This window comes from Ranitomeya variabilis, chromosome 6, assembly GCF_051348905.1.
Source record: "Ranitomeya variabilis isolate aRanVar5 chromosome 6, aRanVar5.hap1, whole genome shotgun sequence".
Taxonomy (NCBI): Eukaryota; Metazoa; Chordata; class Amphibia; order Anura; family Dendrobatidae; genus Ranitomeya; species Ranitomeya variabilis.
The window spans coordinates 313,219,711-313,236,492 of record NC_135237.1 but is presented as its reverse complement, the minus strand read 5'-3'; the positions used below and the strand labels follow the sequence as shown (position 1 = coordinate 313,236,492).

Here is a 16,782-nt window from a genome sequence, read left to right as displayed (position 1 = left end):
GTTATAATAAAATATTACATTTCTTTTTGTCAGAATTAAGCAGCAATGAGGAAAATATTGGACAACAGGAAAAATTACCAAGATTCACAGTGTAGACAACACAATTATTTCTGCATCTACAGACATATACGTGGTGTGCTTTTGACTAGCATGTTCTCACTAAAATGTGAAACTGTGAAACAAATTAGCACCTTAAAAAACTAAGGTGTGTCTTGGAGAGATCTTCACGCATATTTAATTTAGTGGTTAAAGTTAAAAATGCATTTTCTTTTACAATATGCTAATGACTTGTAAAAGCTTATCTCCTACATGTGGATTTTTTTTTTTGTCTAAGACTTTTTTCCTGTATTGTAATTCACCAAGCTACCTTGCATCCTGAAGTAACAATGGCTACTAGTCATGTAATTAATTTTATTTCTTGCCCGGGATGGTATCACTAATGTATGTTCTCTGCCTGTAGTATTATACTTACCAGCCACCGTCGTCTTCTGTCCTCATCACCATTCCGGACGGTCTTCTGCAGTTTATGACTTGACGGATCAACCTCTTGTTTACTGGGTGGACTGAAAGACACTTCTCAATATAGGTCTATGAGGGCAATAACAAGACTATCATAGATTTACATTAAGAGCTCATGACTGTTAGCTCTGACTTTCAGTCAGTCACAAGTTGCAGTCACAAGACTGTGGAACTGGAGTGGTGTCGGGAAGAGCAGAAGACAGCAGCTGGTATGTATTTTACTATGGGCAGCGGAACAGGCATTAGTGATACAACTCCAGAGGTGAAATTAAGAAAAACTGGAGTGGTGCTTTAATATAACCACTGGTTTAGAATAGACAGGTTTATTTTGGTATTATGGTTATTTGGTCTATTTTCCATTAGTCTATAAGTCACTGTAGTGCTACTAATGTCTGCATTCTGGGGATATTTGTGGGTGCATTTAAATGAACAAAACTGCCTCCTCAAACTCGTAAAGAAGCTGTCCACTAACTTGGACAACTTCTTGTCGTACCCCTTGCTTGGCCCGATAAAATAATGAAGCTTATATTCACCTCCTGTGCCGGCACTGTTCCTGCAGTGACGCGACTCATTCTCCCCAGGGCTCTGGTGCGGTGTTGTGACACGTGATGCCGACGCCAAATCAGGGCTGGCGTCACTGTCTCCACCTTCGGACAAATCTAATATGATGATGAAGTCCAAGATCAGCTGCAGCCTGAACTTTCTCTTCATGTTCAGTTTGTCCGAAGGCGGACACAGTGATCCCAGCGCTGGTTGGGCGTCGGCGTCATGTGTCACAACACCTTACTAGAGCCCCGGGGAGAACGGCGCTGGCATGGTAGGTTAGTACAGGCTTTATTATTTTATGGGGGCCAAACATTTTGATGAAGAAGATCTTGTCCTAGTAGTGGTGGCTAAAAGTTGCCTATACTATTTGTTAAAGTCTCTGAGCCTTCTTAAGCTAAGTTTGTGTTTGCTACCTAGTGTACTGTAGAATAAAACCTTTTCCCATGACTTGGTTGTGCTAATACTCATCACAACCATCACGTACAACAAAAGTTTGTTTACTGATCTCAGCTATTTTTCAGCACTTCTCCCACATAGTTTACTAGTACAGAAAACCTGGTTTCTTAACATGATCTATTGTGTCTCCGTAGAAGCTGGAGTTGGATCGTTTCATGCTGTACGCACATGGACCGGACCTGTGTAGAGAGTCAGATCTGCGGCATGCCATGGCAAACTGCTTTGAAGCATTAATGGGTAATTATTGCCATTTCCATTTTTCCCATGACTGATGGATCATAGAGCTGAAACATATTTCTATAGTGTGATATTCCCTATTTTCTTAATTGCACCTGGGTGGCAAAAGTCCAGTTTGCTGTTTTAGCCCTATCTAAATACAAAGTGACTTGTTGGCACCCGTATTAATACGCAGAGCCCAGGTCATGCGCCACAATTAACCCCATCCCTGCTTAAAAGGTCATTAAAGGTGACTTGACACTAGCCAGAGCGTATGTGGTAGTTTGTACACTTGTATTTTATGGGTGCAGTGTATTATTATTGTGCCTGACCACAATAATGCCTGGAATACTTGCAGCTGAATCCCCAGAAGATGGAGGCCTCCTGGTTATGAAATCTTTTTATTTCTTTCTAAGCCATACTTTTGCTACACTTAATTAAGAATTGATTAACTACCTGTATAACCAGTGATGCAAAAAGAGAACATCATCTGGAACAAATTAAAAAAAATGCTTACTGCTTTCTCTGTTCTTTGGAAGACACCGATTATAAATGTATACTTTTGAAAAGAAATCTTGTGCCGTCGTATGGTCTCTAACTCACTGATGATTATGGCAGGCGTCATGCTTGGCTTACAGATCATGTTGATTTATTTAAGAAAAATGGCTAAAACGCAAAATGGAAATTCAGTTTGTTTATTTAAAGCCATTGAAATCGCCTTATTATATACGGTAACATTATTCTGTATAACATTATTCCTCATCATGGACTGCGATCTTTACACAGGTGCCGTATATCTGGAAGGGGGCCTTGAAGAAGCAAAACAGTTATTTGGGAGGGTTCTGTTTTTTGGTCAGGTAAAAGATTCAGATTATTATTTTTTTTACTTTTCAGCTTATTTGTGGAAACCGTGTAAATTCTGTAATTTAGCCTGTGCAGTGCAGAAGGCAAGGCCTTGTTCTGACCACCAAGGTTCATTTTTGTGTCCTGCTTTGCAATGGATGAAAAGTGTAAATTTTAGGTACTGTCAGGATAGAGGATAAAAGAACCCCCTGTATTGAGTGATGTGCAATGGTTACCATTCCACTTGGCTCAACAAACCTGGAGATGAGTAGTGCAAGAAAAGCAAAGATTTTACTATAGTGTGTCGGGAGGTGTTTATTTTATACGTGGCCACTAAGTGGTTGTGATGTGAATGGCTGCATATGAGGGGCTTTGCTAACATGTAGTCACAAAGTAATGAATCAGAATATTCATGTCCTTAACAAAATTCAAGGAAAGTTACTGATGTAACAACCGATCTGTAATGAGTTATTTTACCATGTGTCCCTGGCATGTCTTCCGATGACGTCCTGCTAGCCCTGACAGATCAAATGGTACGCCACAAAATATGAGATATGCGGGCCCCTTGTCTAGGTGCCAGGTGCCACCGGCCCACAAGTCAATCCAAACATCTCTATTAGGGACCGTGCCCGTGAGGCACACCTTGGCGTGGTTGGATGGCTTTTATGCTTTTGTGTTTTCCATGTACTGTATAGCGCTATTGGAATTCATGCATTCATTAGTGGCAGTGTGCTGACACGCACGGTATGTATAAAGATGTCTCCTTCATAGCATAAGAAAATAATTGGAATGTCATTAATTTGCTTAATTTTAAGTAGAATTTATCCACCTGCTCTTTCTGAATTGAATATCATTAAGACAAGAAGGAACCCAAGGGGGCCTACTCATGTCCTCAAAGGTTGTCCAAAACCTTCTTATTGCACATGTTTTATTTTTTCTTAATTTTTAGACTAATGAATATCTCTGCTTTTATAACGCTGGAAATGTCAAGTTTCCCTCGTTAATACTTAGCGCTAGATTTCCACGTTATCTGATAATTTCATGTATATATATTTTGGCACTGTAACCCTGTAAGGCTCTGCATACGTTATGTTTAAGTACAGGTAGTAATACCCCTAGTGTCTACTAATTTTATTATTTCTGGCCCTAATTACAATCCCCGGGTTCATTTGGTGAAGTTCTCCTTTTCCCCACCGTAAGCGTTGCTCAGTCGGAGCTGGAGGCAGTGTCAGTTGTGTATAAGCTTATTATTTTCAAATTAATTTGCAGGCAGTATTGGATTTTCCATGAGCCGAGTCAGCATCTAAAATAGTTGCGTATTTCAAGTAATGACATTTTATTTAGTGCTGTGGAATTTGCTAAATGATTGCCTAGAGCATTAATGACATTTTTCAACATCTACAGGACCTGCGGGACGTGTGGCTTAATTATCCACTACACCCACTTCAAGTAAGCAAGCTCTCTCCTTATTGTCATATATAGAGTAGCGTTTATTGCTCTTTATTTATTTGCTGCTTCTCTTTGATTTCTTCCTGTGACATTCATGATACAGTGCTAGATTTATTAACAAGCTGCGTGCTGTATACATATATATATCATCCTCTGAAGTGTGTAAACCAAACAACTGGAATTAACTTTGCCTCCAACAAACATGAGCCAATTTCTTTTCTGTCCCGCGAGAACATTTATTTTAGAGACTTTTTTCATTTTTTTTTTTATTTAGCTCAGGGCGAATGTCATATTTTATTTTTTATGATGTGAACAAGCCATTGTTTAAAAGAAGCCTTAATCTAAAACAACAGACACGCTGAACAGTTTTGCATACCGCTGAAACATTTTATTATTAATATTTAATATTAACTTTTCTGTTTGGCTTGGGTTTTTTAGTTTAATGTCAGATTCAATCCAGGAGATTGAACATGAAAAACGGAATTGATTACAGAAGCGTTGTTTTTGTGTACTATCATTTTTCTATTAGATAGTCTCAATTCACAAAAGCTACGAATTATTAAAAGACATTGAGTGATGCATAGACCGTTTAGAGAGGTCATTCGTGTGTATTTGCCTATATCCAATATTTAACTGGGATTGTTCAATGTTAAACCAGAACTACCCGGCTTTGCTATCACACAGCGATTTGCTTTTAGATCCTAGATGTCTACAAAATGGCCAGGACACCTTATGGTTACCATACACATTATGACAAAAATGGACTGAAGCGACCACAAATAATAAAAAAAGAAGAATGTAATAATTACATTTTTAACAGGGCATTCTATGCTATATTTGCTCTTTTTGCTTCTTCATAAAATGGTCTTTTTCGTTGGAAGCTAATTTGTAAAGTTCTTCTGCTGTGGACCCTTTGAAATAAGAAAAGAACTTCCAATGAAAAGCTGTTAAGATCTTTATTGAGATAATCATTGAGCAAATTCAGGAGAAGTGAAGAAACTTCCTGATACAGCATTATTTATCTTTTTAGACTCTGGTGGTATCTATCTGGTTTTCTATGGTATCGGTTTATTAGGGGTTTTTTTACAGCAGATCTTTGTGTTTCCTTATTGCACAGTACCTACCGTATATATTGAGTACAAAATAAAGTCTCACATTCTGCACGGGGCTACAACTCAACCCCATTGAACTCCAAGTTGAACCTCCATTGACCAAAATGTGATTATTAGATAGAAATGCCCCTAATGTAAAGCAGGAATTCCCAAATTCAGGCTATTAAAGGGCACCTGTCACCCCGTTTTTTCCGTATGAGATAAAAATACTGTTAAATAGGGCCTGAGCTGTGCATTACATCAGTGTATTTTGTGGACCCCGATTCCCCACCTATGCTGCCAAAATACGTTACCAAAGTAGCCGTTTTCGCCTGTCAATCAGGCTGGTCTTGTCAAAAGGGCGTGGTGTCTTCCCCCAGATCTTGCTTAGTTTTCCGTTGGTGGCGTAGTGGTGTGCGCATGTCCAAGGTCCCGAATCCACTGCACAGGGGAGTGAAAAGAGCGCGATGTGCGCTATTTCATTGGTGATCGGTGGGGGCGGCCATCTTCCTTTGGCCGCGCGTGCGCAGAAGCGGCGCTCTGCTGGCCGCGGCTTCAGGAAAATGGCCGCGGGGTGCCGCGCGTGCGCAGATGGAGATCGCGGCGGCCATTTTCCTGAAGCAGAATTCGCATGTCAGACCCTGTTTCACATATTGGAGGAATTCTCCTCTTGACGGCGGTTCGTCCCTAATCCAATTCCGAGCTATTACCTTTCTGGCCATGTATAACAATCTAGCAATAGCAATCTTTAAATTATTATCTACTCCAATCTCATCCACACATCCCAACAGGCACACAACTGGATCCCTTGGAACCTTACATCCATACGCACCTTCCATACGGCTCAAGACTACCAACCAATATGCAGCCAGTCTCGGACACGTCCACATCATATGGAGTATATCAGCATCTATAGTTTTACACCTCGGACATTCAGAGTTATCACGCAACCCAGCCTTATGAAGCATCATTGGTGGCTTATACACCCTGTGTATCACATAGAGCTGCGACATCCTATACGGTTCACTGAGTGACAATCGCGGGACCCATTCTAGCACCGACTCCCAAGTCTCATTCTCCATAGAACCCAGATCCCTCTCCCATTTAGCTCTCGCCATTATTGGAAACTTCAGTAGGAAGGTATGCAATAGATCTTTATACAAAGTAGATATGACCCCCCCAGTAGTCCCATCATTGCATACATACTCCATTACTATATCCCTCTGAATTTCAATACTTCCGTTCCTACTCTGAGCTCCAAAAGCATGCCTCATCCGCAAATATTGGAATTCCCCTACTGGCCCAAGACCGAATTCCGCCTGCAATTGGGAAAATGATTTCAATTCACCTCGCTCAATTATCTGATACACATATTTAATCCCTTTGGCTTGCCATTCTCTCAGTATTCCCACTGTCGCAAATTCCTGCAAGTTGCTATTATGCCATATCGGTGAGAATTTAGTCAACCCCGTGACCCCCCGTATGTTCCTCAGCCTACCCCACAGCTTCCGTATCAGCAGCACAGTTGGATATAATTTCCCCAAAGCCCCCAGGGATCCATCCTCCAAGCATTGTACCGCTGGCCTTCTTTTTGTCACTACTTCCATCAATCGCTGTGTCGCACCAGATGACCCTTCACACGCCCAGCCTTTTAAGTGCTGACTTTGAGCTGCAAGAAAATACATTTCAGGGTTAGGCAGTGCCAATCCCCCATCGTCTTTGGGTCGCTGTAATGTCTCCAGTTTGATACGCGGATACTGTCTCCCCCATATTAAATTCCTAAACAGAGAATTAATCTGTCTAAATCTCCCACGTGGTATCCAAACTGGCGCATTATGAAGGACATACAGTATTTTTGGCATCAGGATCATTTTAATAAGGTTCACCCTACCTACCACAAATAGATGCAATTTAAGCCATGCATCCGCTTTCGCCCTAAGAACATCCAGTACTGGGTTCAGGTTTTTATGTATATAGTCAGTAATAGGCATAGACACCCATATTCCAAGGTATTTAAATTGGCTAGTCACCTCCAGTCGCCGCCCATCCTCCAGTGGTTCCCCACCATCATCATCCACCTTAAACAAGACCGACTTGTTCCAATTTATCCTAAGTCCCGACACTGATCCGAAACGCTCAATAATCCCAATGGCTCCCTCCAAGGACGCACCCGGGTCAGCCAAAAATAGCAGAATATCATCCGCATACAACGCCACCCTCTCTTCAATCAACCCATATTTGAACCCAGTCACCTCATCAGACCGTCGAAGCTTAGCAGCCAGTGGCTCCACAGCCAGAGCAAATAAAAGAGGAGAGAGCGGACACCCCTGCCTCGTCCCTCTAGCTAGCTGTATAGATCGTGACAACTCCCCATTTACCCTAACCTTAGCCGTCGGCATAGAATACATCAGTCGAATCCAGGATAAAAACTGCGGACCAAACCCCATACTCCGTAGCACCTGCCAGAGATACCCCCATTCCAAACTATCAAACGCCTTGTGAGCATCTGAGGATGCGACAACTCTCTGGCCACAATTGTCGGACCTGAGTTGCAAGTTCATATACAGGCTTCGTAGATTAATCGCCGTGGACCTATCAGGCATAAAGCCAGACTGGTCTGAATGTACCAGGCCGGAAATGACACTCGTCAATCTCATTGCCAGCACCTTGGCCAGGAGCTTAATGTCAATAGTAGGGTTGAGCGAAACGGGTCGTTCATTTTCATAAGTCGCCGACTTTTGGCAAAGTCGGCGTCTCATGAAACCCGACCCGATCCCTGTGTGGGGTCGGCCATGCGGTACGCGATCATGGCGCGAAAGTCGCGTTTCGTATGACGCGATTAGCGCCATTTTTTCAGCCAATGAATGAGCGTGGGCAGAGTGATGACATAGGTGTTAGGGGAGTGAACGCCTATCGTCATGTTATCGCTTGTGCGCAGTAGGGATTTGGAATGTGCAATACGAAATTTTCTGTGCTGGGACGGAGGAGGAGGAGGACGACGAGGAGGAGGACATTGGGTTTCGTGTTTCGGCCGATTTCACTCGACTTTTAAGACAGTCGGGTTTCACAAAACCCGACTCGACCCTAAAAAACTAAAGGTCGCTCAACCCTAGTCAATAGTAAGCAAGGAAATTGGCCGATATGAATCTGGCTGCGTCAGGTCCTTCCCCTCCTTAGGAATCACCACTATGATGGCCTCTCGCATAGATGCCGGTAATCGACCCCCACTCCTAGCCTCTTCTAATAGTATCCTTCATTTTGGAATCAGTACCTCCCCAAATTCTTTATAAACTTCTGCAGGAAATCCATCTACTCCGGGTGCCTTCCCGTTAGCCATAGACTGCAGTGCCCGACCCAACTCCTCCTCCGTTATGGGGGCCTCCAAGTTTTCTCTATCCATGTCATTCAGTCTCGGAAGCTCCAATTCCCCAAGGAACGCCACCGTGTCTTCCACCGGCCCATCCGCTCGAGAGGAATATAGATCCGCATAAAAGTCCGCAAAAATCTCCAAAATCTCTGAGGTCTCAGAGACAGCGATGCCTCTCCCCGATATCAAAGAATGAACAAAGGAAGTACTTCTCTGGGCAGAAGCCACCAATGATAGCAGATGCCCCACTGATTCGCCCTCTTGATAGAAGGCCAGATTCATGAATTCCCTCTTCCTATCAGCCTTACCCAACAATACCTCTTCCAACTGACTCTGAGCCGCCTTTAGCCTCCTGCTAGCCTCCGGAGTACCCGTTGTTACCATCTCATCCTCCGCTATCCTCAGCCCTTCAATCGCCAACTTCTCTATCTCTCTCGATTTTCTTTTACACCGGCTAATATCCCTGAACAACAAACCCCTCAAGAACGCCTTCATGGCTTCCCACACAGTAAGAGCATCTGCACTTCCCTCATTTATCTCAAAAAATTCCACTAATTCCTTCTTAATCTTTTCCCCATCTATACTGTCTAGCCAATTAGGGTGAACTTTCCACTCCTTCCTGCTCCCTATCCGTGTCCCAACCGGCCGAAATTCCACTTCAACTGGACTATGGTCTGAGAGAGCCCTAGGCAAATATTTCACGTCCCTTACCATCGTATCAAGTAGACAGTTACCCAGTGCTAAGTCAATCCTAGATAGAGTACCATGAGCTGGTGAGTAACATGAGTACCCCCTTTCCCCAATATGTCTAACTCTCCATAAATCAATCATACCTATTTCCCGGATATAGGTTCCAAACGTAGTGGTATGCCCCTCTGCTCTATTCTGAGTGTTTTTGTTTTTGTCCCAAAAGTCATCACAGATATTATTAAGATCTCCAATAATTAAAAGAGGCAGTGGTCCCCAACGCTCTACCCTCTCCAGTACCTCCCTTATCTTTTTACTTGAATATGGAGGCGGAATATACATTGCCTCCACACACAACATTACTCCATTCATTTTACATTTCACCAGTACATACTGACCATCCACATCCTTTTTTACCATTATTTCCTCATACTGCACCCCAGCAGGTATTAACACGGATACACCCCTAGAGTACGTTGAGAAAGTAGCATGATACGCCGTATGTATCCAACGCCTCTTCAATACATCCACCCTCTCCCGCACTAAATGTGTCTCTAGCAAACAAATCATTGAGACCTTCTGATCTCGGACATATTGCAGACTTGCCGCACGCCGTGTCTTATCCGCGAGTCCTCGCACATTCCAACTCAGTATTTTAATACAATCACCCATCCTGTGGCTTGCATTTCTCTCAGCAATCAGTTTCCCAAATATGAGCTGCCCCAACCCCCCTACCCTCCCTATTCCCTCCCAACTTACCCCCCTAACCCCCCCAATATAGTACATTCCTCCTCTCATCAAGAGTGGGGCTCCACTGCCCACTGCGGACACTCTCCTTTACTTTACCCTCTCTATTCGCGTCCCGCTACCATAACAGTTACAATTTCCCTCCCCAACTTTCACAGTATTGTATCCTACCATTTCAACATACATGAACATATATAAAAGAAAAGAAAAGAATAACAAAAAAAAAAGGGGGGGGGGGTACCAGACACCAGTTCACAGCACCCAAACTGTCCCCCCTCCCCCATATCCTGTAGTCGATATTATTCCCTCCGGCCATTCTTTCAATATGGCTCAGCAAAGTCTCCAACAGTCGCCCAATTTTTAAAAACCAACGCTAACAGTGACAGAGCTCTCCTCCATTCAAAACTCCCCAACAGTTGCACAACTTTTTTTTAACCAGTGCTAGCGAGCACGGAACTCCTCTCCGCCGGCAGAGGAAAGAAAAACAAAAACACATCCCAGCTGGGTCTCGCCGACATATCAGTCACCCATTCCTTTAAGCTTCTTCTCATTGGCATCAAGCCACTGGGTAGCATCCTCCGGTGTCAGAAAAAAGTGAGTTTTATTAAAGGCCACCATTCTCAGCTTGGCGGGAAACATCACTGAGTACTGCACTCCCAGCTCCCTCAGTCGCCGCTTGACAGCAGTAAATTTCATCCGCTGCTTCTGAACTGCAGCGGAATAATCCGGATAAATGGCGATTTTTTTTGACCTCCAGCCGTCAGATCCTCCATCTCTCTAGCTTTCCTGAGGATAATGTCTCTGTCCCTGTAATTAAGTATTTTAGCGAGCATGGTACGAGGGTTCGCTCCTGGGGCGGGGGGCTGCGATGGGACCCTATGAGCCCGTTCCACCGCAAAGACTTTTGTCAGCACTAGGCTCCCAATCTTCTCCAGCAACCAGTTTTCAATAAATTCTGTGGGATTTCTCCCCTCAGTCTTTTCAGGCACTCCCACTATACGTATGTTATTCCTTCTGGATCTGTTTTCCAGATCCTCATTTTTAGCGGCGAGCTCAGCTATTGCTTGTGCAAACTTCTTTTCAGCTTTTTGTAGCTTAACTATGTGATCTTCTGCCGTGCTCACCCTCTCCTCCACCACTCCTATACGTTTATCCATTTTCTGTAGGGCTGCATTAATCTGTGCCGTGTCCCCTTTAACCTCCTGCATCTGCTGAGCCAAGGAGTTCAGGGATTGCTGGCACAAGGAAATCATGGTGATAACATCCCTAAGGGTCGGCTCCTTTCCCTGCGATGCATCTTCAGGTCCCCCATTAGCCCCCGCCATATTGCCTCCTTCTTCTCCCTTCTGTACCTCATGCTGCTCAGCCGTACTTGCTTCCTCCTCTTCATGGTCAGCTGCAGCTCCAGATTCTTTCTCTGCCTCATCAGCAGCCCTCCACCCTGGCGAACTGCTGCAGTCCTGCCGCCACCTCCATACGCCGCTGGCATGCGGCGTTCTCCTTGTCGGCGTTCTCCCTCACTTCAGCGCCATCTTGGCCGGCACCTGCATCGCCGGTGCCAGCATCTTTTTGCCGCCTCCTCGTCATCTCTGCCGCCTCCGGACCCACCGCTCCGCAGCGCTACACTCTCCTGTCCTTCAGCCAGCCGGATTATAAGAAATATACCCGAAAATCGGGGTTAAAGCAGGATTTTTGTCCCTCTGGCAGCGGGAGCGCTCTTCCCTGCGTCCGCTCACATGGCCAGCTAGGACACGCCCCTAGCTCAGGCCCTATTTAACAATATTTTTATCTCATACGGAAAAAACGGGGTGACAGGTTCCCTTTAATGATTGTGTAAGGAATGTTCAGTCAAGCTGAATCCACTTGCACACCCAAATCATCAAGATCCACTGCTGGCAGCTCCCTTTGCAATTACCAACCTATGACATTTCAGACTTGCTTGATGGAAGGTAGAGGGGGGACAAGTCTGGAGATGCTGTAGGCCATGGTAGCATGTTTAGACCACACAAACTGTTCACAGAAGCATGAGCAACGTCAGCCTGGCATTTTCATGTTAAAAAGTAACTTCTGGTGCACTTTGATGAAATACTACTGTTTTACACCAAATAAATCAATGCAATGCCGTACCTGAAATCAATACTAGAGGGGATTAGGCTTCCCCACACTATAATCCCAGGAGTAAGACAGGTGGATTTTTTCTCGTGAAGGCCTCTTCATGGCTTTGCCCAAGTGGTCTCCAGATGGAAAATGGAGACTGGAATGGAGGTGTATCCTTAATTGACATCAGTCTTTATTGTTATTGTGGATAGATCAGTTCTAGATCTAGTCATGTAAATACTTGGATATTAAATTTGTTCCCCAAGGTAAGAAAAAGGAGTCTGCTTTCTTTTTTCCTGGAAACATCGCCTCCTTGTCTGTCTGCTCATGTGCTGTGTCTAGCATTACAGCTTCAGATATTTCAGTGCCACGGTTGAACGTATAGGTGATCACCTGCACAAGACATCAGAGTAGACAAAGTTGTAAAACTAGTATTCAGCTTCTCTTGTCCCATAATAATAATAATAATTTTATTTATATAGTTCCAGCATATTATGCAGCACCTTACAATGAAGTGGGAACATGTACAATAACATCACAAAGTAACACATAATACAACAGTTACAGTAGGAATGAGTATCCTGCTCGCAAGCTTACAATCTATGAGGAAATAGTGTGGACACATATTAGGTAGTGCTGCTCATGTATGATCCATCCATCATTATAATAAGAAAGACATTTCAAATATTGCTGCATAATCACATGTTTCATGTTCTTGATGTTATTCAGATAGAAAATAAAAATCAATTTGAAAATGGCGCCTGCCGCACCTGCGCAGTAGCAGCTATCTGTGTGTTTAGCTGTGATCCGATAGCTGTTACTGTGCATGTGCCGGCGGCCCCATCTTACTGGAGAAGAGGAAAAAAAAACCTCCAAGATGTCGCCACCTGCGCAGTAGCAGCTGCTGGTGTATATAGAGGCTATCTCTGAGAGCTGCTACTGCGCAGGCGCGGCAGGCACCATTTTCAAATTGATTCTTTTTTCTAGCTGAATAACATCAAGAACATGTATTATTGGGACATGAAGCATGTGATTATGCTGCACAGCAGGGGCCACGGCCGGCACCTGCCTGCAGAAGGGTTTTTTATTTGCAGTATGTACAGATATTCAGTATGCAAAGTAGGGGGCAGGTCAGTGAGGGATTAATGACCTGTCAGCAGTCTGCATTATGAATACCTAATCAGAGCACCACATGAAGACCCCTCCCTTCTTCAGGCCCACCTTAGGGCACGAGCATATCATTAACACAAAACTGAAAATAAAGATTAAAGGACAACCACAGGATGGATTTAATCAACCCAGGAATCATTGTAATCAGTATAACGGTGCCGACCTGACATGGTCTCTTGGTTACTGAGCACAATCCTACTGACCGGTTCCCTTTAAGTCCTACCTCTCTAGGTTATAGAGGGTCAGATATAGCCTTCCTCGAATACCATATGGTATGATTGATCGCAATATATTGTCAGCGTTTATAATTAAGGTTTCCAATTAAAGATCATAGGCTACGTAACTTTCACCTTTCATGCGTTTCCCCATATTTGGTTCATCAGGAGGTACAAATAATAGGTGGAATTATAGCATGTTGTCTGATGGAGGTTGTAGTCCACTTTAACCCACTCAGTCTCAGCTAAGAGGCTACTACATGTCTCCAACATAGGCTCCTACAGTTATGTGAGCAAAGCCTTACATCTCCTATGACAGGGTGAGTTAGGGTGCATTTACACGGCACGATTCTAGCGACCGCCGATTACCGGTTTGCAGACATTTAATAGCCTGTTTAGACAGGCTGACTGCAGTTCTGACGGATACGGAATGATGTGTTATAGATTGTTCTCTGCAGCGCACGTCCTCTTTTCACCGGGCAATGTGCTGCCTAGAAGTATGATCCTTTTGGCAAACCAAAGATCATTTCACCCAATGAAGGCTTATTCATCGGGTGATTGGCAGCCTCCTTATACTGCAGCATTAACGTGAATTGAGCGTCACTAGGAGCACTAGGTCAGGACAATCGTGTAGTGTGAATGCGCCCATACAGATTGTAAAGGAATGTCCTGCATTTCATTACAGTTGTAGTATTTATCCTTTTAATTCTCGGTCTTACAGAGGCATGGCCTGTGTGTCTTTATAACCTGCGCATATAATGTGCCTTATTTGTTGAATATTCTATGGATCCTTTTTTGCTCTTGATAATCACCAGAAAAGGCATTTAAGCATGCTTTTGTGTGGACGATATTATATATAAAGTCATGTGTGTTACCTAACTGTAACTGATGAAAGGAATGTGAATGTTCATCTTTACACATTACTTTATATTCAGATCAATAATCTCCATCTTAATGCAAATTATCGATAATCTATATTATTCTAGCGTGTTATAGATTAATGTCTTTCAATTTAAATTCAGGTTGCGAATGTAAAATGCCATTGGCATTTCTGTACATGTGAAAAGGAAATTTACACCATTGTGTTTGAGTAAATTTATCTTGCTGATTACCAATTCATTTTTAGACTTTATTTATTTCAGTCGGTAAATGTAATTTATTTCGAGTCATAAACATGGCATTTCATTTTCCGTCTTCCATTCTGGGCACTGTTTGAGTACTGCTTTACTTACAGTAACATGAAGTAGCTGGGAGAATTATGATGACTGTCTATGCAAAATCTAGAAGTGATGGAAGCAGGGTGTCATCTCGCTCTTAATAGAGCCACTTTTTATGATAAGGATATGATAAGCAAATAAGCAATGGCGGTGATCTATTGGAAGGTTAGACTGGCGGCAGAAAGAGTTTGTTCATCTCCATCGTCTTCAAATGATAACGCAGTCAACAATGAAATAAGACGGATGGTTTATTGCTATTTTGGGTAATATAAGCAGGCTCGCTTTGTTACAGTAGCAATAGCAATGCGTTTCCATCCCAGCAGTCAACTAATGTCACTTAGACTTTTCTCCTCTCATCTGTTTTCAGCTGCAAGAGCCTAACACTGATCGACAATTGATTGAGACATCACCGGTTCTAAAGAAGCTGACAAAATTTGAAGAGGCGATTGGAGTTAAGTTTACACACATACGACTCCTGGCTCGAGCGTTCACCTTGAGAACAGTGGGATTTAACCATTTGACCTTGTAAGCAAATAATCTGATCTCTTTATCTGTCATCCGGCTGAGACATATAGAGCAAGTACCCTTTTTTTGTGTTGAGAACAGTGAAAAATAGTAGTACAACAAAGCTAGTACGTGCAGCAAATCACGGACCGAGCGGAGGATGGGATAAAGTGTACCTGCCAGTGATAGATTTTTTTTTTTTTTTGTAAAGGTTACTATCCAGTTCAGACTTAAAGGTTATAAATTATTTTCGAACCACCTTAACCCTCTACATATATATTGCTTAGCCACAAAATATTTAGTCAAGTCAGAATTTAAGATATATTTTTATCATAAAGGTGAGACATGTTGGACAACCCCATATTAATTTCCCCAGTGTGCTGTAGAAATAAAGAAAAAAAATCTATACTTTCCTCCTTGGCCACCACTGCATGTCCGCTCTGAGCTCTCAGTCACCCGAGAGTGTCAGTAGGTTAATAATGCCATATGACTGCTGCAGCCTTCACCATTCCGTCCAAAGAAAGACAGTGTTTCTTATGCTTGGACATGCTTGTGAATGCTACATCCGGTCATCAGCCGCTGGCTGGCGGGCGGCAGTGATCACTTGACATTGTTTTTTGTCCAAGGTATTTTTTTATCTACGTAGAACACGGGCATATAAGAAGGGGTTGTCTTTAGTGGAGGATCCCGTTGAGCTGAAGAACTAATATGGGGGTAGACGGTTTGGCAGCCACAATTGTTTGGAGCCCACATACACTTTGAACTGTAGACATTAGCCTAATGTGTATGGGGGGGCTTTAGAGTGTACTTTCTAAGATTGTGTTTTTATAGTGAACCTGACAGCTGATATGTGCTACCCGATCCACGAGCCATATGTATCCAGCACTGGCTGAATGGACTCTGGAATGCTGCGGCATTTCAGAGAAAGGCATGCTTTAATAGACTGGAGACAAGTCAGACAGGTGAGTCCCTGGCAACTTCTCCCTTCCTGGATTAACTGGTCTCTCACTGCATGCGGGTATAGGCAGAGACCTGTCACTCCATGACAGTGGGTTGAGGAGAATCCATTGGGGACCCGCCAGTCCAACTAATCTCCGGTATGGCTTGTTATCCGGCTGCTTCTAAGGTATATTTTTCACTGAAACGCCGCAGCGCTCCAGAGTTGAATATACCTGGCTGAATGCTTGATACATTCCGCAAGGACAGGGTCCTCTCCCCTCTGTAGCGGTCAGTCATCGTAAATTTGTTTACTGTAAATGATATCTATAACCCTGTATGTAACCCCCTTCTCATGTACAGCACCATGGAATTAATGGTGCTATATAAATAAATAATAATTCTTCTGCCTGTGGGTCGGCAGCATACATCATCTGTCAGGTTCCCTTTAACAAAAGCCTACAGTAGCATCGTTTGCAGGCTGAGTCTCTAAGACCAGCTCTATTCTCTCAGCTAGTATTTTCCTGTAGTAAATGCATTCTCCTATCCATGGTATCTCCCCTCACCTCCTCTATATTTTGCTTAATAATACAGTTGTAACTTCAAATCTGAGAAACAAGTCAGTCCGCACAATAGTAAAGCTAACGTGTTCTAGGCTGAATGTGTTAAGGTAAAAAAAAATACACTGCCGTCGCTAAGAAAAGATCAGCTGCCTAGAGAAC

General features: G+C 43.3%; 1 protein-coding gene across 3 annotated transcripts in view; it reads left to right on the top strand.

Annotated features, from left to right (window-relative positions):
* Positions 1-16,782, top strand: part of DROSHA (drosha ribonuclease III) — a 276,733-nt gene that overhangs the window by 236,900 nt on the left and 23,051 nt on the right. For all 3 annotated transcript variants that reach the window (XM_077269726.1, XM_077269724.1, XM_077269725.1), the window contains exons 22-25: positions 1,656-1,758; positions 2,524-2,594; positions 3,985-4,029; positions 14,988-15,145. In XM_077269726.1, coding sequence (XP_077125841.1) covers positions 1,656-1,758; positions 2,524-2,594; positions 3,985-4,029; positions 14,988-15,145 — 377 coding nt within the window. The remainder of the gene's footprint in view (positions 1-1,655; positions 1,759-2,523; positions 2,595-3,984; positions 4,030-14,987; positions 15,146-16,782) is intronic.